Raw genomic sequence first — 26,722 nt, 5'->3', positions numbered from 1 at the left:
CATCGCATTCAAGAATGCGGAACTATCGGCTCCAGGGGTGGGAAAAGCCGGATACTGGGGCGCCTGACTCGGAGGCGACCCCGACGCCGGCCTCGGCGTCTGCGCCGGAGAAAACACCTGAGGCTCCAATACCTCAATCACCGACGCCTGTCCAGGCGAAGTTGGAGACGTCGGAGAGAGCAACGGCGTCGAAGGATGCGGCGTCACCGTGGGGCTGACCTCCCATGTCCTCCGGCGCCGATCCGGAGACCTGGAACGAGCCTCCCTTGAATGACGCCGAGATTCTCTACGGCGCCGGGAGTCTCGATGACGCCGATGTCTTGGAGAAGACTTTTTCTTGTGATGCTTCTCCTTTGACTTGGCCATAAACAGCTTCGCCTCGCGTTCTTTAATGGCCTTCGGATTCATGTGCTGACACGAATCACAAGTCGAGACGTCGTGGTCGGAGCTCAAACACCAAAGGCAATCGGAATGAGGATCCGTCACCGACATCTTGCCTCCACACTCACGACAAGGCTTAAATCCAGACTTTCTCTGCGACATTATTTCCACAGAGAAAGAGTACGCAGCAAGATATACACTGTAACCGCAAGAGTAACAGTTGCTCCCTCGAAGATAACCGTTTCGAATGCACGGAAAAAAGGGAACTGACGTCCGCACGTCGTCGAGGACCTCTTATTGCCTGTATGACGTCAGACGGCGTCGCGTGCGAGACAGTGACGTCCTCGTCGACGTGCAGAGACTAGTAAGAAGATTTCCGTAGAATGCTGGCGCCATGGGAGTATTCATGAGGTGAGGAATCCACAGGTAGTTGTATCCATCAGAAGGACTCCCTTGGAGTGGTCACTCACTTGGATCTGCAGGCACCTCAAAATCGGCTACCAGTTTGTAGATCCTGCTGTCCCATGGAATCTTCAAGTCTCTGCAACACAGATGGTGGTTCTGTGGCTCGCCAGAGGTCTGACTGGTCTTATTTGTAACTTGGAAGGTGGTGGTCCCTCATTGGAGCTGATGCAACGGAACCTCTGTGCACCACATCTGTTTGCCATTGCTAAGGCTTGTTGGTTCTTCATTTCGAAGACCACCCAGCTCCAATACTGACGTCCTCCCTGCAACTCCTGCAATGTGGGCATACATCTTCTATGTGCTGCTGAGGCCTCCTCATGACTCCCTGTGCCTGCTGCCAGAGGGTCATCCAGGTGTCGCCATCGATTCCTGCTGACTCTCCTCCTTGATGAGGGCTGGCCCTGGCTTACCTGTGAAGGCTGAGTCCCTTGGACTCCATTTTTGCAACTCTTTATGCACCCTCGTCCTTGCATTTGCCAAGGCTTGTTGGTGGCCCGGCTGGTCACTGACCCCTCTGCAATTTGAAGACCGGCGTGGACAGCTTGTGAATGACTCCTGGGATCCTGGATGCACCAGTTGCCACTTAATGACAACCAAGCATCAGAGAAGTCCCCACCAGAAGGGTAGGCATTGTCTTCCTGCACCCCCTGGGCGACCCCAGGTGGTTTGGAATCTGTCTACTCTTTCCTCAGGTACCTCTTGTCTGGAATCCCTGCCTGGGTTCCACCAACCTGATCCATGGGTCAATGAAGCAGCTGGACAGTCGAGATCCCCATTGACTTCAATGGGAGGTTCCAACACATATTCACCCCTAAGCACCTGGGCTCCCTGGTGTGAGTCTCCACTTCTCTGGGTACCCAAGGGTGGGAGCAGTCATGAATCTTCCTTGCTCAAACGGGTTTGTCGAGGTCCACTGGGAAGGGTCATCTGCAAACTTTTTCCAACCGCAACTATACCATGTTATCCTATGGACACCAATGCTAAGTAACACCTCTGCACACTGGTTCCTGGAGAACCCCTGCTACGCACCTTTGGTATCCTAGTACTTACCCAGACCTTAATATGTTTGGGTATTAGTCTTGTCTGGCTGTACTGTTCTTATCCCATTCTTTTTAGTATATGGTTTGCCCCCCCATAGGGGCCCATGTTATTTTATGTTTTTACCTACCTGTTTTGAAGCAGATTTCTTTGTGTTCATATCATCGGTTAGAAGATATACAAAAGTTAGTTTAGTGTCTGTGTTTTAACGAATACTACTTTAGTTTTCTAACTCTGGGTGTGGTTCTTTCTTGTGTGTAAATCGCTGACTGACTTTGTGGTATTTGCAATTGCTTTACACATACACACACACTCTGACACGCCTCTGCTGCTCTCCACAGCTACCCCTTGAGAGCTTTGGTTATTAGGAACCACGAACACTAGAACTAAGGGTTACCTGGACTCAATGCATGCTGCATCACCTATAGGTGGGTGTAGACCATATACTGAGTCAGCCTCCTACAGTCAGAATGACAGGTCTTAAAAGCTCTGGATCTGCGTTGGAAGGTGTGGAAAGAAAGGAATTGATGCCAACATGCAAAGATGGCGCATATATGAGTGTCCCTGGAGCAGGACGGATTTGGTGATGAGTCGCACCATGCCACCTAACAATATGCAGGGGAATTGCTAGCAAAAGTTTCCGGATACAGTCTGACACCTGGGGAAATTCACATGGTGAGGAATCTGTGGTTAGACATCTGTATCAGAAAGATTAGACCAGGAGTGTGTAGCTTTGATGCTGATGTGGGCAATCATGGGTGAATTTCCAAAATATCCTATATAGTAAATGGCATTTAATTAACCTAAACATTAATACTTTACATAGTGAGGGTTACTGTGACAGCCTTAAATGAATCAGTTCAACATTACATCACTTTGATTTAGATTAGTAGGAAAAAAAGAGACCAAACAAAGAGATAAACTGCTAATGCACTGGTTGATTTATTGGCTTAACTTGTTCATTAACAGTTGAGTGGTGCAAGGTTACCATAGACAGTTAGATCAATCCTGCATTGCACACCTATGCTATACAGCAAATGGATTAGAATTAGTACAAATACATGAAATATATTTACATTTTTATACTCAAGCCCCAAACTTCATATATTTACAAAATAAAACATGGAAATGGAGCTGGGAAGTTAAATATATGCATTAAATCACAAGACATGCGGAACACACCTCAGAAGTGCCCACTAAACAATTATAGTGCCCAGACGTTCCCATTAACTAAGGGATTAGTGCCCTGTATGTTTGAGTGCAGTCACCATAAAAACAGTAGTCAAGTTGTGCCAATTCCATCAGAATCAAACACTTTGATATTCATTTCTCCTCACCAAAGGGAAATGGCACTGACGTGTCAAATAAACCCTATATAACATCACAAAGATATTCCTTCAAAGACCATTCCAGCCTTCACTTAAATCTTTCCATTTCAGAGAAATCAATCAGGATTAGCAGGTAGATATGAGGAGCTGGGGAAGTGGGATACCAAAATGTATGCCACCTCTGACCACCTGTAAACACCAGAAGCAGCTGTATGTTTATGGACTTAACCACTCAGGAGGTTCTAATTTAACACAGAGATTGGTGACCCAACAGCACTGTACATGCAGCACTGCATTAGCACTGTAGACTCACCAGAGCAGGGATGATACTGTGCATCCATTACCAATGCCCAAACCCCTAAAACAAGTCCAGATTCAGAGTATGCAATTACACATTACATAGCCAGAAGACTGCGCAAGTATAGAAAATATTCAATGCACTCTTCTGTTGGGAGACCATACACTCAGGGCATACATGAAGGCAGCTCAAACTCTAACTATAAGCAAGTTGAAGGTTCAGGAATGGCATTTGAAACAAATATCTTATTACCTCTTCACATGATTAGTCGCTGGTGGTTACTACGTTACAATGAAGTATGTGGAGAATGCACATCAGGCACAAGAGTGGAACACAATTAAAAAAAATGCAACAAGAGAAGGATTAAATCCAGTTAACAATACATTCAGCAGCAGTAGACCCTTCCTTCTTCACTGTAAATCTGTATTAAAACATATTAAAATCAAAAATAATCAACAGGGCAGCACTAATTAGATACAGAGTCCCAGAGAGAGAAAAACAGAAGAAAGCACATTTTCCTTCCTTGTGTAAAAGGTTTCTGCTAAAATAAATATGTCTTATAAAAGGGTCAGCAAAGAATAAACTATCTAGGTATCAGTATAGCAGCAACAGTGTCTGAATGCCTTTGATTTGTACCTTTTCACCTTCTCTCTGCTCTATTTAGAAGTTGCTAGGCTGCTAGTAACAAATCCTGTCACGGGATGTCACTAATTAGCTATTGTCAACTCTCTATAAATAGATTAAATTAATAAAGTGCATATCTCTAAAACTAAAACTAGTGTTATTTTTAAAAATGTGCACACCTGTAGGACGCCAAGCTTGTATATTTGAAAGAAGGGTTAAGTATCTCTGTAGTAGGCAAAAGAGATGGAATGCTCAGAAAAACAGCTGCGGTTTACAGCAGGCACTTACCTCTGCAAACAGAACTGCAAGTGTAAGGATTATTCACAACAATGGTGGCAGACTGAAAGTGTAAGGAGGTGAGTGAGGTCATTACAGACAGAACAAGACAGGACATGACACCTCTTGTAGTACCTTAATTACAGCAAATAGTTGTGTCATACCACTGCATGTGAGAAAAGGGCATCTTTTGAAAAGTATGGGAAATTGAGCCAAATCTCTAAAGTAGCAGGTCAAAGACTCTTGTGATACTTGTAGGTACACTAACCTTCACCTTGTGCCTCTAACATCCATCCCTGTTAATTAACAAACACAGATCTGCGAGAATGAAAGATGAAACAGGTGAGAATGAAAGAAAATCTGAACAGCACACTTTGTATGATTTGTTGCATGCATCTTCAGTCTTGCTGGACAGCTATTATTATCAGCAAAACAGAATCTGTATATTTTCAAGGGTTTTTAAAAGCCTCCTTTGGTCCTGCAGAACCACAGATATATACCCAATCAAATCTGGACGTAATAGTTTGCAATTTTTGTACCATGCATCTTTTACCCGTGCTAGACATCAGTAGAAGGACAACTCTGTTGATAATGAAGTAATAGGAGGAGTATATTCTACAGGGTGAGCTTTACACAAAGGTATGTGTGGTGTGACACCTCTAGATAGCAGGAGAACCACTGCTTTAGTGTAATTTCTACAGGATACAGCATTCACAAAACTAGACAAAATAGTATTGTGACCTGGAAAGGGACAGGCTGCATCTAAAACGCAAGGCCTTCAAAGAGAGCTGGCTGCTTTACTGGCCAATGGCAAATGCTATAAAACAATATCCACAAAAACTGACATGTATACCCTTGCCTGTCAGAAAATGGGCAAAAGAGATATGGATTATTATTCTTCTGTTCCCTATAACAAAACCTCAGCCACCTACTGTTGTACAGAAGTACAGATGCACCTGCACACTATTTCAGAGACTTGTCCAGTAGTTTATCTCTCTGGCAGAGGTTAATGGTCGACCGGTTATAGGTTTTACAAATATGGCCCTTGCAGGACCCTCACCCGTAGAGTCTCAGCTTTCTGTCATTAATCGGCTTGAAATGGAAAAACCTCAGAGAGACCACGTGAGAGAAGATAATATTCATGCAGAATACAGGAAAACATCATAGTTTGACAGGAAATAGGGTGCTGTGAAAGAAAATGGTGCATCTGCATAAAACCATTCTGCTGGGTACCTTGGGTGACAAACAATGAATGAAGCTAGCAGAGGATAAATACATTGAAAGGGTGGACTGGAAAAAAACTTTTCACCTAACTACAATATGGCATTTAACTTTTACAACACTAGGCAAAATGAGGCAATATTCCCAAGGTCTTGAATGGAGAGAGATTAATTGAACTGTAACTCTAATTTATAACTGCAGGCACAGTTTGTAGGACTCAATAATCAAGTTTCAGTAGGTGATGTTATTCAGAGTGTCAGATGTACTACTAAAATGTGACATGTTGAGACTGGGGAAAAGAATGGCAATAGCCAAGGAAAATGTCAACGTCAGGTAGAATTTCGAACTATTTGCACCTTAAATTTATGTCTCCAGACAGACATGCTCAAAGGGGCTGGAAGTAACCTTGCACCAAGTTCTGAAAACATGCTCAGTGGGTTGTTTGGCCCCTGGCATACAGATCCAGAAACATGCTCAGTAGGATAGTTGGCCTCTGGCATACTGCTCTGGAAACTAGGTCAGGCGCATATCTAGCCCCCCGGCACATCAGCTTTGGAAAAACAGTCAGTGGGTTGGTAGGCCCCTGGCATCCGGAAACATGGTCAGTGGGATGACTAGCCCCTGGCACCCAGCTGCAAAAACATGCTCAGTGAGTTGGCTGGTTCCTCTCTTTCAGTTACAAATAACATGCACAAGGGTTAAGTCTGCATCTGTTTTGGTAACCCCCTCAGTTGAATTGTCCTTCTTTGGCTCCATACACATTTTTGGGGAGGACTGACTGGCTTTTAAATCTAACAGAGACTACATTCTCATTGGTTAGATGGCTCCTGATTCCAAGCAATTCTGAGTGGCTTGGCTGATTGATGATGTTATTCAACTCAAACCAAGTTATTGCTTGACCCCACTGCCATCTTGTATTGGAAAGGGTTTTTGACATCTGAACATATCCATGCTGATTTGGCTGGCCCTTGTCACATATCTCCTGATATATTCCTTGTCGGATGAAACACATCAGGCCTTGGTCCTGTCATTTGGAGTGTTTAATGAAATATGTCAGTTTACAGACACCAAAATGGGCTGGTTGTTTTTTCTCCCCATATATATCCTTGGTGGGTTTGGTTAACCCTGGCATCAGGTTAAAGCGTATGCTCAATAGGCTTGATGACATTGCTTTCCTCCGTGCATGTGATGAAGGCTGTATAGAATCAGTCTCAGAACACATGCTCAGTTGGATTTTTGTTCCCTGACATGTTACAATGTAATGGAAAATGAACTGCAAAAGCCGAATCCTCCAGGCCACAAACATTGCTGATAACTTAATCATTGCCAAATGTATGCATGATTTTTTAACCCTATTTGTAATACATGTGTGCTAAATAGTAAACTATCTTCAAGATATTTGTTTTATACTTCTACCGCTCCACTCTTAGATCCAGGTAGCTGTGCCTACAAACTACACTTCCTGGAATTAGATGGCAGAGAAAGACTATTAAGCTGCCTCTGAATTTCCAGATTGCATTTTTTCCATACAGATGAAGTATGAATTTGTTCTCTCAGCCTTGCTCATATTTGGACCTTGATTAATTCTCTTCCTGTCTAGTGCTGTCCTGTTCAAAAAAATAATTAAAAGTCAACACACAAATTCAAGCCATGAACAGCTGAAGTGAATATGGCCAGTTCCGTAAGCGCCCCAGCTGTCTATTGCACCAGAGGTCCAAAAATACGCCACGGTAGTGGACTTGCCGTCTGACAAACCATGCTACTCTCATGAAGTGTCACCTTGCTTTTCTGCCTCGCATTTTCACAAAAAATTGCATCCTGACACATTTAAATATTGTGCTTGGCTACAGTACTGAAGAAGAATATTCTGTTATCAATCTGCTTATTCAGGTATCTGAAGTGTCACTTATTTCTCCTGCACTGCTAACTTACATAATCATGGAAAGCTCTCACCTCCACCGCATCCTGTTCTACCAAAATCAGTTGCAGCTTGTTAAGCAAAGACAATTTTGTTTCAATTTTACAAGCACACATTAAACTGGCATTTACTGTGCTGCATCAAGCCTACAACCACTTATCACAGGAAGAGCTTCTAGCAAGAGGCAAAGGACTGGGTGACAGAGTACTTTCCTCAGGAGACCTCTGTGCACGGGGTGAGTCTGTATGTGTCTAAGGAGGCTGTTACGGAGAACAACGTAAAGCAGGAACACTAATTGGTCAAGAAAATCAAATGTCACAAAACAGGAATTAAATCAGAAGCTTTGGACTTTAGTGGCAATTTCTTAGAACCACGCTCCCCTGAACAATTCTGTACAAGAATAATACAGAGGAATGGAAGCAATACAGCGTCAGAAGACACTAGACGTGCAAACATTAAACAACCCTTATCCATGAAAGGAGTGTTACCTTATACCACCCTCAGAAGGGCTTGGTCATAAAATGGATGCTTTGCTGAGCAGCTAATGCTTTCATCATTCAGATTCTGAATTTTGATATGTAAAGACCATTGTTATAAATGTGCATGCTCAAATGTTCTTAAGATTACATTACTTTGTATTTCAAAACAATAGGGACTCAACGAATAAATGTAAAAAGGGAGATAGGTGGTGATTTTAGTTTTGACAGGGAAAAAGGGATAGAGTTAAAGAGAGATATGGAATGGGGAGTATGTGTGATGGTGTGTGGCATAATGATCAGTGTCCTTAAGATAAACTAGTGACCTGCGTAAAAGCACCCTGTCCTATAAATGAGAGCACTGTCACTTGAAGCTAGTTTGTCATGAATTAATTGTTTTTTCCTGTTGAAAGTATGCATTTGCACTCAAAATTATATTCACAAACCCTCAAGAACTAGAAAATGCCTTGCTCTATAGAAGAGAGAGAGCAGTGGGACACAGAATAGAAAATGTCTAAGGGAAATAAAATATGAGGCAGATAAGGCAATTTGAAATACAGAGATTGGTGGCAGCAGGATTAAAAATCAGTAGGGATAATTTGAGGGCTCTGAATTAGACTGAGTAAAGGATTATTTTGGATATACTGGAACTAAGGGTGAAAAGTTTCTCTATTTCTCTCACTCTCTTCATCGTGCCTGCAGCGCTGGTACATGGGTTAGCACATATACAATGCTGTAAGCATAACGGACAGAATATTTGCCCTGAAGGGAGTGACATGGTCCCAGGCTGAACTGATACTGAGTATGGTTGGCGCACTTCTCCGAACACCTTCAGAGTAAAGAGAGAACACATCCAGGTCCCTGGAGGCATCATGTTATCTCTCACCCACCCTGATAAGTGTTACATTCCAAATCTAAGAAGGAGAAATAAAGATTTGGTCAGTAAATTAGTAGAGTATGGTATGCATGGTTGGACACTTGCTGCTGAGATATTAAGTCACTGCACTCCAAATCCTCCCAAATCCCAGAGGAAGTTTCAGCGATATAGACCAGTATCACAGATAAGAAAAACCAATGGTCCTGTGCACTGCACACTACTGAAATCATCCAATTATAAACTCAACACAACAAATACTGCACCAGGACCTTGGAAAGAAGCAGATGATTGTGTGCTGACCACCTCAAGACCAAACTCTTATGAGAGTGCACAAAAAAAACCTCAGTATAGCAAAAGAGGATGTGGATTAAACTAATTATTACTATCATTTCGACATCAAAGATATGCCTAATCTTTAGAAGAGACTCATGCTGCCATGAGGCCACAGTAATGCCTTTCTACAGAATTCCCAGGTTTGTGCAGAAGGTACCCTGAGGGTGCCTTGGTAACACATTTGCGGGTTGGACCACACCTGGTGGTCTGGGTCTCAGCCTGACATGAAAACTTCCACCATGCTACTCAGACCTCCAACATGGAATCCACATTGCTTAAGAGATGCCTACGTTACTGACAAGATACAGACACTCCTGACATGGTTCTGATGCCCCCAAACATGATACAAAGTTCCCAATATGGAGACAGTCACCCAAAAAATGCTGCCTCAGTAGCACAGCATTCAGCGCACCAGCATGTTGCCAAGAACCCACAAGTTGTGAAGCCAAGCAGCACAGATGATAAAGAATATTTTTCTAAAAATGAACATGGTGGAGTGGGTGCTGGAGAGGAAGATGGAGAAAAATAGAAGAATCTTGGTTCTACAAGAAACAAAAAATAAAAACTCCACTGAGGATACAAACAGTTTATGATGCTGGAACAAAGTTGGCAAGGAATGTGGAGATATCTACAAAAGGAAACTGCTGCGGGGAGGGGACAAGGATTTTTTGTTCTTTCTTCTATTCTTGTTTGGTTTGGCGACATGCTACAATTAAAGCACCTCAGCTCAAGTGAACGGGGTGAGAGCAGAGAGAGAACGCCACAGGTTTTACAGACAAGAGAAACCATCAAGAATTACAAAGGGAGACAGGAGCGTGGGAGGGGAGCATTTGGGTCTTAATGAAGGATTAGTAGGCTGGTCAGTACTTCAAGGGTCCAGTGCGCCTCCGGGCAAGCTTTGACCTGCAAAAACAAAAAAGGAGAACATAAGAGCAAAGCAAAAGGCAATACTTCTCACTACACAGGTTAATTCAAATAATGTATTGACCTAAATGCAGATAACACAGCAGGATCCAAAAACGATGTCATGAAGGGGACCAGACTGATTAAAGACCCTAACAATGGAAACTAATTGGCAGAAAGGACTTAGGAGGGCAGTATGTTGTGCCAAATACCAATGTTTAAGCGTTCTGATGAAAGTTAACAGTAGCGACAGAGAACAATAAGAAAAGGTTACTTACTGCATTAACAAAGTTTCTGGTGATACTCTATCTAACTGCAGATTCCTCACCTGTAGAATATTTCCAGGTATCAAACTGGATTCTGAAACCTGAAAGCTCTCATGTCGCTGGTATGGGACGCTGGCTTCGCATTGATGCCGGGAGTGGCATCAGAGGATGTCGCCAAAGCCATAAAGCGCTGACTCGAGTGCAACAACGTCAGTTTCCTTCTTATTTCACAGCCTTTGAAACAAGAGGATGGGTTGACATTGATAGAGGAGTGCAATATCAAAAAATATCCTTTCAACTATCCTTTAAAATGGGATTAAAACGTGTTTGTGAAGAATCTGCAGGTAGAGTATTTGCCAGAAAGATTGTTACTGCATGTAAGTAACTGTTTCTTCTGACAGATACTTCTACCTGCAGATTCCTCACCTGTAGAATACGTTCCATAGCCATACACACCTAGGAGGAGGGTTGATGTATTGTTATTCCAGAAATTCCTGCAAGATGGATCTGGCAAAATGACCATCTCTATGCACCTTGGAAGGCAGCCAGTAATGCTTAGTGAATGTGTGCAGAGATGCCCTTGTGGCTTCCTTGCATATAAAGTGTGGCTTTGGCTCTGGTAGAACGGGCCTTAATTCCGTCTGGAGACTGCTTCTTGGCCAGTGCATTGCAGGTCTTTATGTAGAGGATAATCCACATTGAAAAAGTCCTTTTCTGAACTGCTTTGCGTTTAGCATTTCATGGCACCTCAGTACCCCCCAAAGATATGGTTATCCAGTCTTGTGTCCTTTGGGTGGTCCAGATCTTAGTTGACTGTTTGCCTAGGATCCAATCTGTGCAACCGCACCCTCCTCATTGGATGGGGCGGGGTACAGAAGGGTGTTGAACTGACTCAGATGTAATAAAATCATCAACTTAGGCAGGAAAGCAGCACTGTTTCTCAACTCTAACATGCCAGTGTTAAATGATTTGAAAGGTGGACGGGAACCAAGGAACTGCAGCTCTCTCAACCGTCTGGCTGAAGTTATCTGTAGTACAAAAACTAAAAGTTAACACTAATTTAAGGTTCTACTGGGAAACAACAAAGGGGGGTTAGGTGGATAGAAATTGGTATATCCCTTCAGAAAACTCACCACACAGGGTGATTTGAAGACGGCTGCCTGGCCAGGCAGACAGAACAATGCTGACAATGCCACTAAATACCCCTTAGTAGTAACAATCGCACACACCCTCTGGGCAAGGGAAAATGCAAATTGTAGAATCTGGGTTAACTTGGCCTGCAAAGGGTCTACATTGTTGTTCGTGTACCATGCATCAAAAGTACTCCATCTGCAAGAGTAAGCTGTTTTGATGAGGGGTGACATGCCAAAAAAAATGATGTCAACCACTTCCTGTGGCAGCTGAAAGGAACTCAAGTGACCCTGTTCAATTTCCAGACATGTAGGTGGAGTTCTTGGAGATTAGGGTGGAGTACCATCTCCATCGACTAGGAGAGGAGGGGCTGAGTGGCAGCTTGAGTGGAGGACGTGTGGAGAATCGCCAAAGGTGTGCATACTACACCACCCTGGCTCAGTTTATAGTGTACACCCATGGTGTGGCACCCTATACTGAGTCCTGGCAACCCTTAGTGATAGTGAATAGGTGTCCAGATAGCAAACGTTCTCTGGGAGTAGCTGAGGCGAGAAGCTGAAACTTATCCAGGAGGAATGTAAAGTACTTGCAATACCACAGTAGTGAGGCAGTAACTTACTCATAAGAAGAAACCTCACAAGTGTTGCAAAAATAAAGGTTACTTTATTACAGCACTACTACTGGACCTGCATTGGTGTCTCTCCCTTTGGAGATATCTACACACAATATGTACACAAAATAAGCATCAGAAATAGCTGACTAATACACAGGGCCCTATGGGAGGGCCAAACCATATACCAAGAAAGTGGAATGTGAAATAGTGAACCCAACCAAGGTAAGTGTGGAAGTTAGCTAGGCGCTGGGGACAGATAGAAACACCAGAGGTAAGTACTATAAGTGTCCCCAGCAACCATGTGCAAAGTAGTTACCCACCCAGTTGTCCCATAGGTTAACACAGAGAGTTGTAATTGGAGTTAGTGGGATTCAGGATTCTTCAAAAGTGGACCCTAAAGAAACCAGCAGACAAGAGGAAGGATGCCTAGAACCCACGCCCCAGGATACCCAGAAGTCAGAGTACCTACACCGGGGGACCCAGAAGCAGGGCGGAGAAGGATGCCAGATGCCTGATGGGCTTGAAGTCAGTGGATGCCTTGGATGTCAAGCTGCTGTCAAGACCCGTGGACCAGGCCAGTGGAACCCAAGGATGGATTCTGGACATGGAGGACGTGCAAAGGAAAGGGACAGAGTCCAGCACCCTTTGAGGTGCCTAAGTGGTGCTGGTGGCAATGCTCACCCTCCTTAAGAAGTTCCTGCAAGTCGGTGGAAGAAGAGATCCAGCTGTGGGGTCCAGGAGCTGCAGAAGATCCCAGGAGTCGCCTATATGCTGTCTCTCGCCGGATTGCAGGAGGGTCAGTGACCAGTCAGGTCACCAACAAGCACTGGCAAATGCAAGCAGAAGCTGTAGAAGGATCTGCAACATTTTGGGGACCTTGAAGGTCTAAGACACTCTACCCTTGAAGGGGAGTCAGGGATGGCCATCAACATGCATGAAGGCCAGCAGAAATCGATGGAGCCCCCACGAGTTTCACATAGGTAGAAACAGACTTGTTTGGTTCCAAAGCAGACCGGTAATGGTTCCAGAGGCCAGGGGTAGAAGATGTCTTGCACAGAGTTCCCTGGAGAATCTTGCTCGACAAATCTGAGGACCCAACCGCAAGGGAGCCCTTAAGTAACTATAAAAGTGTAGTTGGTCACTCTCTGAAGTGACCAACCTATCAGTGGAGACCAGGGACGTCCTCTACCTGGCCTAACCAGACAGATGCTCTCAGGGGCCTCTGCCCATCTTCTTTCCAAGGTGGCAGAATCAGGGGGCCACCTGGGTGAGCTCTGCTCACCACCCTAGGGGAGAAGCTGGACAAGGGGTGGTCACTGCCCTGTCCTCTGTGTAGTTTTGCACCAGAAAGGGAACCAGGGGTTCCTGGACTGGAGCAAACTGGATTATACAAGGAGGGTACTAAATATGACTTTCAAAGCAGTCTAGTGGTGCTCTGTGGCCACCCCACCCCACACTTAAACACCTAATACACAGGGGGAGGTCGTCACACCTCTCCCTTGCAAACATTCTTTTGTTCTGCCTCTCTTGCCTGAGCATGGCTCACCAGCAGGAGGGCAGAAAAGTGTCAGCAGCAGTGTGGGCTGGCAGCTAGACCCTGTAAGACTGCACAGGCAGAACTGGGGGATCCTTTAAGGAACTCCCAGAGTACATGGTATCATGCACATAACACTGGAATCTGTTAGTTGCATGATTCCAACATGTTTGATATCAAACAAGCCTAGGTTCGGAGAAGCTATTATGTAGTCGGACCACTTGTGTTGACCAGTGTCCACTACATACCTTATGGCTTCCCCACACTTACAGAGTCCAGGAATGGGCCTGGGGTGTGTAGGGGCACCCTGCTCCTGTAGGTGTACCCTCACACGTAGAGGCGTGCACCTTGCCCTTGGGCTGAAGGGCCAAGCAGAGGGGTGACTTATAATGTCTAAGTGCAGTGACCAGGTTTGGTGGTGAAAGGGTGCATGCACCATTTCACACAGGCTGCAATTGCAGGCCTGCAGACAGAGTTTGCATGGGCTTGCATGAGTGGCATAACATATTCTGTATCCCATGAAAGACTCCTGGTTAACCAATGCCCTGGGTACCTGAGTACCATATACTAAGGACTTACATGGGTGCACCAGTATGCCACTTGTGGGGATAAAAGGTTTACCAGCAAACAAATTTAGAGGAGAGAGCGCAGTCACTGGTGTCCTTATTAGCAGGATCCCACTGAACTACATTCTAAACACACTGACATCAGGCAAAAAGTGGGGGCTATACTAGAAAGATATTACTCTGCTACACTTACTATCTTTTTCACGTTCTGCATGAAAAGCATTTCTATGATATTTGTGTTCAGATAGAGACTTCTAGTCGCAGATGTCTCACCTTTTGACTATTCTGCAAGCTCAAGACTGGATCTGGAAACTTTTCAACAGTACCTCTGTGCGCTAATAGGTGGCACCCTGCGGACTGATGCAATTCCACTTCGGAAATGAGATGCTGAGCCTATATAAGAGCCACTCATAAACAGACTGATGTCAGTTCCTTTCAATCTTCACCACCAGGTGTGGATCCAGAGCTATCTCTTGCTTCTTTGAGAACTTACCTTGATCCAACAATTTCTTTTTCAGTGTGCAAAGGACATATCACCAACCAAAATATAAGGTTTAAAGCTCTGTGAGGACTGTTGGAAATATATGTTTGTGACAGATGCTGATCAGATTTGCTTGTGGTCAAATCACAGTTTTAAGGCCTGCAGTGACTGCACTTTGATGAACCCGAAGACCATATCAGACTGCAAGGCAAAACTCTACATTGCTAAGCACCAGAAGACTTAGTGACAAGAAGGGTCCAAGTCATAAGTTCGGGCCCTGTCCTGTTCGAGTTCTAGAAGTTGCAGGAGTCAATCCAGAGGCCGGTATTAGTCTCGATCAAAGTCCTTGGGTACGTTGGAAAAAAAACCACAAGAAATCTTAGAGGGACTTGATTCTTTCCCACTTTACACATTACCCTGAGAAGGTGCAGGGGGCAGCATCCTATGTCTTGATCTCGCTCCCAAAGTGGTTTCGACTTCAGAGCCAATCCTTCAATTTGTTTCGGCATAACAGAGTTTCACTCCTAAACAGATAGAAGAGTACCATAAAGCCATGCTCCGACTCTCTGGTCTCATGCCAACTCCCTCTGGCACACCAGTGGGCCCCATGGAAACAAGAAGTATTCCACCTTGATTACCGCCAGCAGGTTCGCACTTTGAACTAGCTGCATCTCTGAGCCCACGATGGGGCCACCTTCGGCTTCAGTCCTCACTCTGTCTCCAAGGCCACAGTCCAAACCACTTTCCTTTACTTCAACACCAATGCAGACTCCATCAGCACTGGATTGTAAGGATCCAACTGTCCCCTCTGTCACTCAGTCTGCACTAGTTGACCTTTACCAAGGCTGCGTTCGGCCACCATAGGGCAACATTTTTTTCACAAGATCTCCCTCCCCAAAGACTAACACATACCCTGCATTCCCTGTTCGGCATGGATTTGTACAATGACTCCAAAGCGGGCGATGAGATAGGCCAACCATATCACAAGGAGAATTGGTAAGACGACCTGCAGGAGGCTAGTGGCCTTGACGCCTCCCAAGAGTCAGGACTCCTCTCACGTAGAAGAGTGGTTCTTAATCCATGATGAAGGGTAGAGTGGGTAAAGTCCTTGACCGTTAGCTCTCCTTCTTGGAGGTCAATCCCAGTGGTCGTATAGAAGCCGTTGAGCCAGGGCAAACAGCTACTGAACCCATCCTAGATTTTAAGCCAGTGACAGATACTTTGTTGGGGGCATGGACAAAACTGCAAGTAACGTCTGCGGGCAGGCAGGCAGAATGGGAATATGGAAATGTGCGTCCTGCAAGTCCAATGTTACCATTGAGTCTCCTGGGTCCAGGGCAGATAGGACCTGAGCCAGAATGAGCATTTTGAACTTCTCCTTTTTGAGGAAGAGATTGAGCGACCGGAGGACTAGGATAGGGTGTAGGGCCATGTCCTTTTTGGGCACCAGAAAGTAGCGGGAATAACAACCATAACCTACTTCTGGCACATGGACGCACTCTATGGCTCCCTTGGCCAAGAGAGCCGAGACTTCCTCGTGGAGAAGTGTCAGATGATCATCCAGTTAGCGCCCATAGAATGGAGAAGGACAACTGTGAAAGGTCAAAGTGCTCGAGTAGTATTCAAGCACACCATGTAATCTTCTGAAGAACCCTTTCCTTATCAATTTGACAATCAGTTGAAATTCTGTTTTCCATAAGTAATCCTCAGTTGTATACCTAGGAACTTGCAAGATCTGCTCTCCTGAAGGTACATCAGAAGTCGAAACACATCTCTCTGCTGGAAAGGAATTCGAAACTGACTTAGAGATAGCCTTCAGTACCAACTTCACAGTCTCCTGCGGGGACAAAACCAGATTCACTGATGAGGCAAAAACTACTGGCATTTCAATTGTGCTGCTTAATGAAGAAGGCATTTGTAATTCCTCTTCAGGAGCCAACAACAGGAACTCAGAGTGAAAGGTAGCAAATATTGGCAATATGGCCTTTTTGAAAGCTTCTGTTTGTACTGCAGATGCACCAGAGTGTGGGAAGCTAATTTCAGAGATTATTTGCAGAGCTGGAATTGGTTTGGATGAGAAGGTAGAAGATTCCTGCCTCTCACACTTGCCATTGTGAAAGGAGCAGTGTTACTTAAAAAAAACAAATGTTTTTTATGTCTTCTCCCAGGCTGGGAGAGACTTTGACCTTGGCCTCTCTATCACTCAACTACTTTTCACACATCCTCTTGCTGACATAGATCACATAGCGCAAGGCCATGATCATTGCCAAATCAAAAATGCAGGAGGCGTCAGGGTCAGTAATTGAAATATGCTGCCTGCAAGTCTTGCATGGCTTGATTTCAGGGGAAGACATTCACCCAGATTTCGTTTTTTAAGGTGGGAGAGCTGATAACCCCAGCCTTCCAAACCAAAGGCACACATCTCAAAGAGGGAGAGATTTATTATACTGACGAAAGTGAGAACTGATATGCACAAATGAAGAAAGGTGACTGGGCAGGGATCATCTGGGGAGCCAGATGAACAATGATGCTCATTAGGATGTTCACGTATTGTTATGCGGAATGGAAAAGTTACTTACCTTCAAGAAAAGTTCCACAGCAAGGGCATCCTCTACAGATTTATAACCTAATAATTCCTAGATGCCTAGGTGACCCTCAGAAACACCCTAAAATTGTATTTACTAACTTTACTTTGTACTCTAACAAGTTATCTGCTTACAGTAACACTCTTTCTGGTGGGTACTTTAACCACAGATTCCCATGTGAATACTCTGAGGTGCCGGACTGGATACAGAGATTTTTCTCAGCACTAATCTCTGCGTGTTGGTAGGTGTCATCATGCAGTTCAGTGTCAGCTTCGTCACTCCTCAGAAGTGACTCTGGAGCCACATGCATGTCCCCACCACTGTGAGCTGTAGGTTCCTTTGCTGACTGTAGTTTCTTTCTTGACTCAGTTTGTGCCGTTGGACACTGAACTTAGTAACTGATCAGATATGAAATTGTAAAGTTCTCCAACTTGGGTTCTTTATATGGATGGTAAAAGGAGTTTATTCCACATAAAGAGGTGGAGGGAGGGTGGTGATGAATTTGCGGTTAGATAGTGTATCCACTAGAAAGAGAGTTACCAAAGGTAAGTAACTTGTTCTTCTGAAGGATAATTATAATTGCAGATTTCTCACCCTGTGAATAGATAACAAAGCAGTGCCTTACAAGTTAGGTGATCTGTGGAGTGGCTCAAACAAGAAAATTAATGGGCACTACTAAACGGGCAAAGTGCTCTTTCCTGGCTACAAAAGCAGTAGTGCTTTGTAAGCACATGGAGTGATACCTACATTGTAGACTCACAGATGTTCAGAACAGGTACTCTGCGTGCCGACGCAGTGGTAGCACTCTTGGCCCTAGTCAAATCATCCCTCAGATCCTCCTGGGACTGCTTCTTGGCAAATGCAGAGCAGATTTTTACAGAGTAATATTCACCTTCATATGCTCTTTGTCTGCCCTGCCCTCCCTTCCCTTCTTCGCTCCAGAAAGCACCACAAAGGACTATTCACCCACTCGATGGTTTTTTGGTACCATTGATTTAAAATCTCAAAGCTCTTCTAGGATCAAAGCGGTGGAGTCTCTTCTCCTTTGAGGGGAGAGGTGGCAAAGAATGATGGAAGGGTGATGGATTGAACAACATGAAAGGGCCTAACAACCTTCGGCGAACATGGCACTTTAGTCCACAACATAAGTTTGTACAGAAAAAAAGTGGTGCCAAGTGGGCAAACGGAGAGCGCTTGTAGCTTGCTCATGTAGCAAGCTGATGTTATTGCTATGATAAAGACGGTTTTGAGGGTCAGACTCAAGAGACGCAAAGGAACAGCTGTGTATTTGATCAAAAGGAGTACACACCAGGAAAGTGAGAACCAAATGAAGGTCCTACTGTGGCATTACAAAAGGTTTGGGTGGGAACATATACTACAGACCTTTAAGTAAACGCATCACAACAGATGATTGTAACAAGGATGGCTGGTCCAGTAAACGCAAAAAGCCCAGAAAAGTAACCTTTAACTGGTTCCAACGTGAGGCCTTGCTTGGCTAAAGAAAGCAGAATATCCAATAACTTTGCTTGTAATGGGTCTGTGTGACAGAATTCCATCAGGTTTTCATAGCAGCTGGCATAAACAGAATTCATAGACAGACTCCTGGCCACAAGAATGACATCAACTAGTTCTGGAGGAAGGATGAAGCCAGTCAACTGTCATCACTGAACTCCACCTCTCCCAAATGACCTCCCCAACCCAACAGTGCCACGTCCGTCACCACTGTCAGTTCTGGGTAGGGTAAGGAGCGTGGTCAGCCGGCCATCCACTTGTGGTCGAGCAACCACCACTGCAGGTCTTTCGCAGCTTCTTCTGAAACTTGTATAGATTCCCTAGGTCTTGCGCCCACTGACACTTCAAATCCCACTGCACAGCCCGAATGTGCCATCTAGCTTTCCACTAGCAGGATACTGGAGACCAAGAGGCAAAGAAGCCTCAGAGCGACTCTCTCCAAGACCCAGGACAGAGGTTGAAACATCGGGATCATAGCTCTGATGTCCTGGACTCATTGATGTGGAGGGAAGGCTCAAAATTGCACCATCTTCAGAACTGCTCAGATGAATGGAAGCCTCTCCAAAGGAGTCAGGTGTGACTTTCGCAAGTTGATCGAGAACCCAGAAGATGTTAGGAGGTTCACTGTCGTCTGGAGGTGGTGTATGACTGACTGTGGTGAGCCTACCTTCAACAGCCAGTTGTCAAGGTAGGGGAACACTGGTATCCCCAGCCTCCAAAGATGTGCTGAGACCACCACCATCACTTTCATGAACATCCAGGCAAGCACTGGTATAGCTGAAGGGGAACACTAAAAACAGAAAATGTTCCTGGTCCACACTGAACCGCAGGTAACGGCTGTGGGTCTGCGCGATGGGAATGTGAAAATTGACTCCTACAAGACCAGCAATACCATCCAGTGCTACAATGCAGTTTTCTGGATCCAGGGAAGATAGAACTTGGGCAAATGAGGGCACTTTGAATTTGTCCTTTTCAGCAATAAATTGGAAGAGTGAAGTTTTAAAATAGGACCGAACTCTTTGGCACCAGAAAATAATGGGTGCAACATCCAGTCCCTATTTCTTCTGACGGAACCCTCTCTAGGGCACCTTTATCCAAAAGAACCGACACCTCCTGCCTTAAAATGGACAAATGATCCTCTGACAGTTGCTCTAATGTAGGTGGAATATGCAGTGGGTCTGAAAGGAATGGTAGGGCATATCCTTGCTGAACTATCTGAAGCACCCACATGTCGGATGTGAGGCTCTGCCACCTGTGGAGGTAATAACATCATACTTTCAACAGGATGGCCATGTGCTGCTGAAGGCAAGCATAGCTCTTGGTGGCGGTAGTGGGCAAGAACAGGGGGTTTGAGCAGTGTGTTGCCCCTGAGGGGCTAGACGCTGTTGGCTGGATCCCCAGCCTTAAAAGGACTGGTTAGGCCTGTTGCTCTGGAGATGGACCTTGGTGTTGTCTTTGCACCAAGACTCTTCCAAGGCTTTGACCGAATGTCTGAGGAAGTGTCTATCCCACTGACAGTCTGAAGGTTCTGAAAAAGATGGTCTTCATCATAGTAAAGGGATTCATTACCCCTATCATCTCCATTACCATGCTGACTATGTTCTAAGTCTGAAACAAAGGGAATGTAGAGCCTCCTAGGTGAAGCAAGGTTCTATCAGCCAGAAAGAAGCTGCCTCACTTCTGGCCAAGGTTGAAGAGGGCACAATTTTGGTCATGAGCGTGCAGGCTCGCTTGTGAGTTCAATAAGACAATGGGTTCTTCCTTGGGTGTCTGCGGCGTCAACGAGAAAGGGGTCGTCAAAGATCTTGATGCAGGATTCAAAGTTGGCTTGTGCATTGGCTCTGGAATAAGGGCAGACTCCACAGTATAATCAAAAAGCGCAGACAGCACAGAGGATGGATCTGCCAGCCACAGCACACATGGAGGCCTCCTCGGATTCTTGGGGCCTGAAGGTGCTTAAAGGGATCTGGAAGGGTGCCAAAGAAGATCAACATAACTTCCTTGAAGGCCTCAACTTGTTGTGGCGCTACCAACGCACCTTGGAATCTGAATTTCACCAGTATAATCTGTGAAACTGGTTCCTCAGCAGGGGACCAGGTCAGAGAGTTGTGTTTTGACTTCTTATGTTTCTTAGGTCGCAGCCTACCATATAGCACAGATGTCTATTTTGCTAAAGACATCTTGGGGACATTCAGAATGCTTCAGTGGGAATGCATTACGCCTGTTGCTTACCACTGGCTTTCTGGCTTGTAACTCACATTTTCTAGCTTTCTATTTGCGGGCTTTAATTATTTTAGGCTGTCCGGAGTGAGTTTGTCTCTCCCAAGAAGCAAAGTCTTCTCACACCAACACCCGTCATGTTCTTGCACAAGTGCTCATTTCTGGAAACAGGCCCATAAATCTGGCCCTTATTTTGTCACATTTGCTGTGCATTCATAGACAGAGGTCAAATGTCAAGCATTTTCTTTTCTTTCTCGAACTTCAAACTGTGAGGATTGTGTGACATCCTTGCTGGACACTGGGAAAGGAAAGGGTATTTTTTCTAGCACACTATATCTAAATGAACTGCACAAGTATTTCAGAAAATATCCGAATTCTGAAAGCCTGAATGAAGCACATTTTTTGTTAATTCTGAAGTGTGTTGGAAACAAATACTTTAATATGATTGAAACAAAGCAATAAACTAGGTGTTGCCATTTCCACTCGTTTGTTCGATGTATAGTTTTATTAGTAAAATTGTATTTCTATGCAAATGTAATGGTCATTTCAGTTGAAAAAGTGCTATCTGTAAAGGCTGTGTGCTACCACTCTCTATGCCACTTCATTCTACTCTGCACCACTCTATGCCACTGCACTCTACTCTGCACCACTCGAAACCACACCACTCCATACTGCGTCACTGCACTCTACTCTGCACCACTCCACTCTATGCTACTTCATTCTATGTCTCTTCACTCTACACCACTCTGCTCCATGCACTTTAAACCACTCCACCACATTGCGTCACTGCATAACACTCAACTCTGCACCACTGCAGTCTACGCTCCTTCACTCTGCTTCTCTCTACTCTAAACCAAAGCACACTATGCCACACTACTCTACACTACTACACTCTACAGTCTAGGCCACTCCAATCTACTCTGCACAACTCCATTCTATGCAACTCCACTCTACGCCAGTCTGCAACACTGCACTTTACGCCAATGCTCTTTATTCTGTCACCCTTAACTCTACACTCCTGCACTCTATGCCACTCTAAACTACTCTGCACCACTGCACTCTATGCCAATGCACTGTACTCAAATGTATTCTACACAACTGCAGTCTAAGTCACCTCACTATACGCCACTCTACTCTGCACCATTGTACTCTACATCACTCTACACCACTAAACTCTACAACACTGCACTCTGCCACTGAACTCTACACCACTCTGCTCTGCATCACTGCACTCTACTTTGCACAACTACACTCTGTGCCACTGTACTCTGCTATGCACCACTCTTAACTATGCCACTGCACTGTATTCTGCTGAATTCTATGCCACTACACTCTGGGTCACTATACTCTGCAACAGTGTACACAAATGCACCAATTCACTCTAATCTACACCAGTCCACTGCACTCTACACTGTTGCACTTTAATCTGCACCACTGTACGCAACTTCACTGCACTCTACGCCACTGTACATCACTGCGTTCTAAGTCACTGGACTTGATGCTACTCTACTCTGGATTACTGCATTCTTTGTCAATTAAATCTGCAGCACTCCACTCAACTCAACTCTACTCCACTGCACTCTACGGCACTATTCTACTCTGCACCACTCTATACCACTCCACACTGTGCTACTCTATTCTGCACCAGTCTGTGCCTCTGTACTCTTCAGAGGGGACATAATGGCTTGCAAAGTGTGAGATAAATTGGAGAAATGCTTGTTGATAAGATGACGAAAAAGTTGAGGGTGAGCTCCGGATCCGAAGGTGCAGAAAAAAATAACTGAGTGTTAATGTGATGAAACCAACACTGAGCCACATGACTCCTCCTATTAGTGTGCAGTACTCATGAGTACTATTATTTTTTATGTTACAATGAGTGCCTCTTGAGTGTATTTTATGTGTGTAGGAACAATGCTGAAAAAAATCTACATATCCAGTCTAGTGCAAAGGGATACTCACAAGAAGAGGTATCTGTGGCTTTAAGTATCCATCAGAAGCAGTTGTCTCACCTTATAGTGCCAGCTAGCAGTGGGTTGAAGGCGTACAGCCAGTCATTCATATCCTTGTCGTTGATGGCCTGTAGTAAGATCCCACGGTAGTTAGTACACACTGCAAAGGTATTCGGTGTCTGGGGAAAAAGACACAAAAATCAAAACAGATGAACACATAGCAAGCAAGAATATCTGTGTTTTGAAGGCTCAGAGGTATGCTTCTGTGTACCCAAACACACACACACACAAGTAGACTGCTGGTCATAGGGGCTATGTTTTGAGGGTAGAAAAAAATAAATCCTTAATTCAATTTGACACTTATGCCTCTACTTCATAATCATGTGTAGGGTAGAAATCTGAACATCCTAGGTCCTCATAGTACAAATAGTTTGCTCAAACACTGGCCCAAGTTCTTAGTTCTTACAAATTACGTATGAAGGAACCACTGTTCTTTTTGATTTTCTGTTCATCAAACACATATTGGCACAATGCATACACTGCTATGGTCTTTCAGGGCAACAGTGATAAGAAAGAAAGAAACATAGCAGGAAAAGCTATACATGGACAGCCAAACTAAGGGATGGTGCAGGAAGGTGGCTCTGTATATACTATCTAAAAGTAAGAGATAGTGTGCACAGAGTCCAAGGGCTCCCCTTAGAGGTTGATAGTGGCAAAAGTAGATAATACCAATGCTCTATTTTGTGGTAGTGTCATCCAGCAGTAGGCTTAAGAGGGTAGTGTTAAGTATTTGTTGTATACACACAGGCAATACATGAGGAACACACACTCAAAGACTTAACTCCAGGCCAATAATTTTTATAAAGAAAAATATATTTTCTTAATTTATTTTAGAACCACAAGATTCAAGATTTGAGGTAAATACAAAAAATGCAAGGTACTTCACACAGGTAAGTAGAGAACTTTGATTTAAAACAGTAGTACACACAGTTTAGGTTAAAATGGCAATTAGCTATTTTAAAAGTGGACAAAAATCAACAGTTCCTGGGGGGAGGTAAGTTTGGTTAAGTTCCTCGGGAAAGTAAAGCACTTACACAGTCAATCGCCTGGGCATAGGCAGCCCACCGTTGGGGGTTCAATGCAACCCCAAAGCCACAGCACTAGCAACACAGGGCCGGTCAGGTGCAGAGGTCAAAGGAGGGCCCAAAACATATAGGCACCTATGAAGAACAGGGGTGCTCCGGTCCTAGTCTGCTTACAGGTAAGTACATGCATCCTCGGGGAGTAGACCAGGGGGGTTTTGTAGAGCACTGGAGGGGACACACACAAGCCCACAAAACACACCCTCAGCGGCACAGGGTCGGCTGGGTGCAGTGGACAAAGTAGGCGTCAGGTTTGCTACTGAAAGCAATGGAGTGACCTGGGGGTAACTTAGGCGATGCAGGCAGGGCACAGGGGGGATTCTCGGGCCAGCCACCAACTGGGCTAGGAAGAGGGCCGCCTCCTGGTCACTCCTGTACTCCTGGGGGCTGTGGGTGCAGTGCTTGGTCCAGGCATCAGGTTCTCTTACCAGCCAGTTGCGGTCAGGGGGATCCTCTGGATCCTCTCTGCAGGCTTCGCTATGGGAGTGCAGGGGGGTCGACTCAGGGTACCCACGGTGTCGTAGTCACCTGGGAGTCCTCTCTGCGGTGTTTGTTCTCTTGGACTCAAGCCGGGGGTGTCGGGTGCAGAGTGTGAAGTCTCACGCTTCTGGCTGGAAGCGAGAGTTCTTTGAAAGTTGTTTCTTTGTTGCAGGTTGGTTTTGAACAGCACCACTGTTCTCTGGAGTTTCTTGGTTCTTCGGGTCAAGGGCAGTCCTCTGAGCCCTCAGAGGCCGCTGGTCCCTCTTGAATGCGTCGCTGTGCAGGTTCTTTGAGTCTGGAGACAGGCCGGTAGGGCTGGGGCCAAGTCAGTTGTCATCCCGTCATCTCTGCGGGGCTTTCAGGTCAGCAGTCCTTTTTCGTGTTGTAGGTTGCAGGAATCTGATTTCCTGGGTTCAGGGTCGCCCCTGAATACTAAATCTAGGAGTGTGTTTAGGTCAGGGGGGCAGTAGCCAATGGCTACTGTCCTGGAGGGTGGCTACACCCTCTTTGTGCCTCCTCCCTGGAGGGAGGGGGGCACATCCCTATTCCTATTGGGGGAGTCCTCCAAACTCAAGATGGAGGATTTCTAAAGGCAGGGGTCACCTCAGCTCAGGGCACCTTAGGGGCTGTCCTGACTGGTGGGTGACTCCTCCTTGTTTTCCTCATTATCTTCTCCAGCCTTGCTGCCAAAAGTGGGGGCAGTGGCCGGAAGGGCGGGCATTTCTATTAGCTGGGAAGCCCTGGGGTGCTGTAACAAAAGTCATGAGCCTTTGAGGCTCACCACCAGGTGTTACAGATCCTGTAGGGGGAGGTGAGAAGCACCTCCACCCAGTACAGGCTTTGTTCCTGGCCACAGAGTGACAAAGGCACTCACCCCATTTGGCCAGAAACTCGTCTGGTTGTGGCAGGCTGGCAGGAACTGGTCAGCCTAGCACTGGGAGTCGGACTGGTAATCAGGGGGCATCTCTAAGATGCCCTCTGGGTGTATTTTACAATAAATCCCACACTGCCATCGGTGTGCATTTTTTGTGCTGAGGCGTTTGATACCAAACTTCCCAGTTTTCAGTGTAGCCATTTGGAACTGTGGAGTTCGTAATTGACAGACTCCCAGACCATATACTCTTTATGGCTACCCTGCACTTACAATGTCTAAGGTTTTGCGTAAACACTGTAGGGGCTCAGTGTTCATGCACTTAAGCCCTCACCTGTGGTATAGTGCACCCTGCCTTAGGGCTGTAAGGCTTGCTAGAGGGACGACTTACCTATGCCACAGGCAGTGACAGGTGGGCATGGCACCCTGTGGAGAGTGCCATGTCGACTTAGTCATTTTCTCCCCACCAGCACACACAAGCTGTGAGGCAGTGTGCATGTGCTGGCGGAGGGGTCCACAGGGTGGCATAATACATGCTGCAGCCCTTAGAGACCTTCCCTGGCCACAGGGCCCTTGGTACCAGGGGTACCATTTACAAGGGACGTATCTGTGCGCCAGGGCTGTGCCAATTGTGGGAGCAAAGGTACCGTTTAGGGAAAGAACACTGGTGGTGGGGCCTGGTTAGCAGGGTCCCAGCAAACTTCAATCATAACTGGCATCAACAAAAGGCAAAAAGTTAGGGGGTAACCATGCCAAGGAAGGCATTTCCTTACAGATGGGGAGACATGTCATTATGGTATAGAGGCCTGCAAACAGGAGGGGTATCTGCATGAAGATACAGGAATTTCTGAAGGGAGAAGGATGAACTATATACCTATGAACAACTGTTGGGAAAGAAGGAAGGTGAGAATGCAGAGACAGGAATCCCCAATCAAGGGGGGGAGGGTTCACCAGCATACAGGGCCCAGAATGTTGGTATTGAGAGGGAGGCATGAATACACTTCGTGCCAATTTAAGGGGATTCAGAAAACAGTGGTTAGTATGCCTTCAACTGTGGAAGTATTTGAAATAGTTACTCACCTATAATTAACAATATTGGTATTCCTCATAAATTCACGTTCTTAAATATTCCTCACCATTAAGCAAGGAATACTCTTAGTATTTTTAAAAACACCTTTAGAAACTACATTAATACATTAGAACTTTTCTGTGCAAAGCCAGGAGTGGATGGCCT

General features: G+C 45.3%; 1 protein-coding gene across 14 annotated transcripts in view; it reads right to left on the bottom strand.

The window, feature by feature from the left end:
* Positions 1–7,563: 7,563 nt before the first annotated feature.
* The window catches only part of KIF1B (kinesin family member 1B), a 1,289,105-nt gene continuing 1,269,946 nt past the window's right edge, over positions 7,564–26,722 (bottom strand). For all 14 annotated transcript variants that reach the window (XM_069241187.1, XM_069241189.1, XM_069241193.1 and 11 more), the window contains 2 exons: positions 23,056–23,174; positions 7,564–10,138 (listed from right to left, as the gene is read on the bottom strand). In XM_069241187.1, the coding sequence (XP_069097288.1) occupies positions 10,096–10,138; positions 23,056–23,174 (162 nt within the window). In that variant the 3' untranslated portion in view covers positions 7,564–10,095. The remainder of the gene's footprint in view (positions 10,139–23,055; positions 23,175–26,722) is intronic.

This window comes from Pleurodeles waltl, chromosome 6, assembly GCF_031143425.1.
Source record: "Pleurodeles waltl isolate 20211129_DDA chromosome 6, aPleWal1.hap1.20221129, whole genome shotgun sequence".
Lineage (NCBI taxonomy): Eukaryota > Metazoa > Chordata > Amphibia > Caudata > Salamandridae > Pleurodeles > Pleurodeles waltl.
The sequence above is the reverse complement of the archived record's forward strand: the minus strand, read 5'-3'. Positions and strand labels throughout refer to the sequence as shown.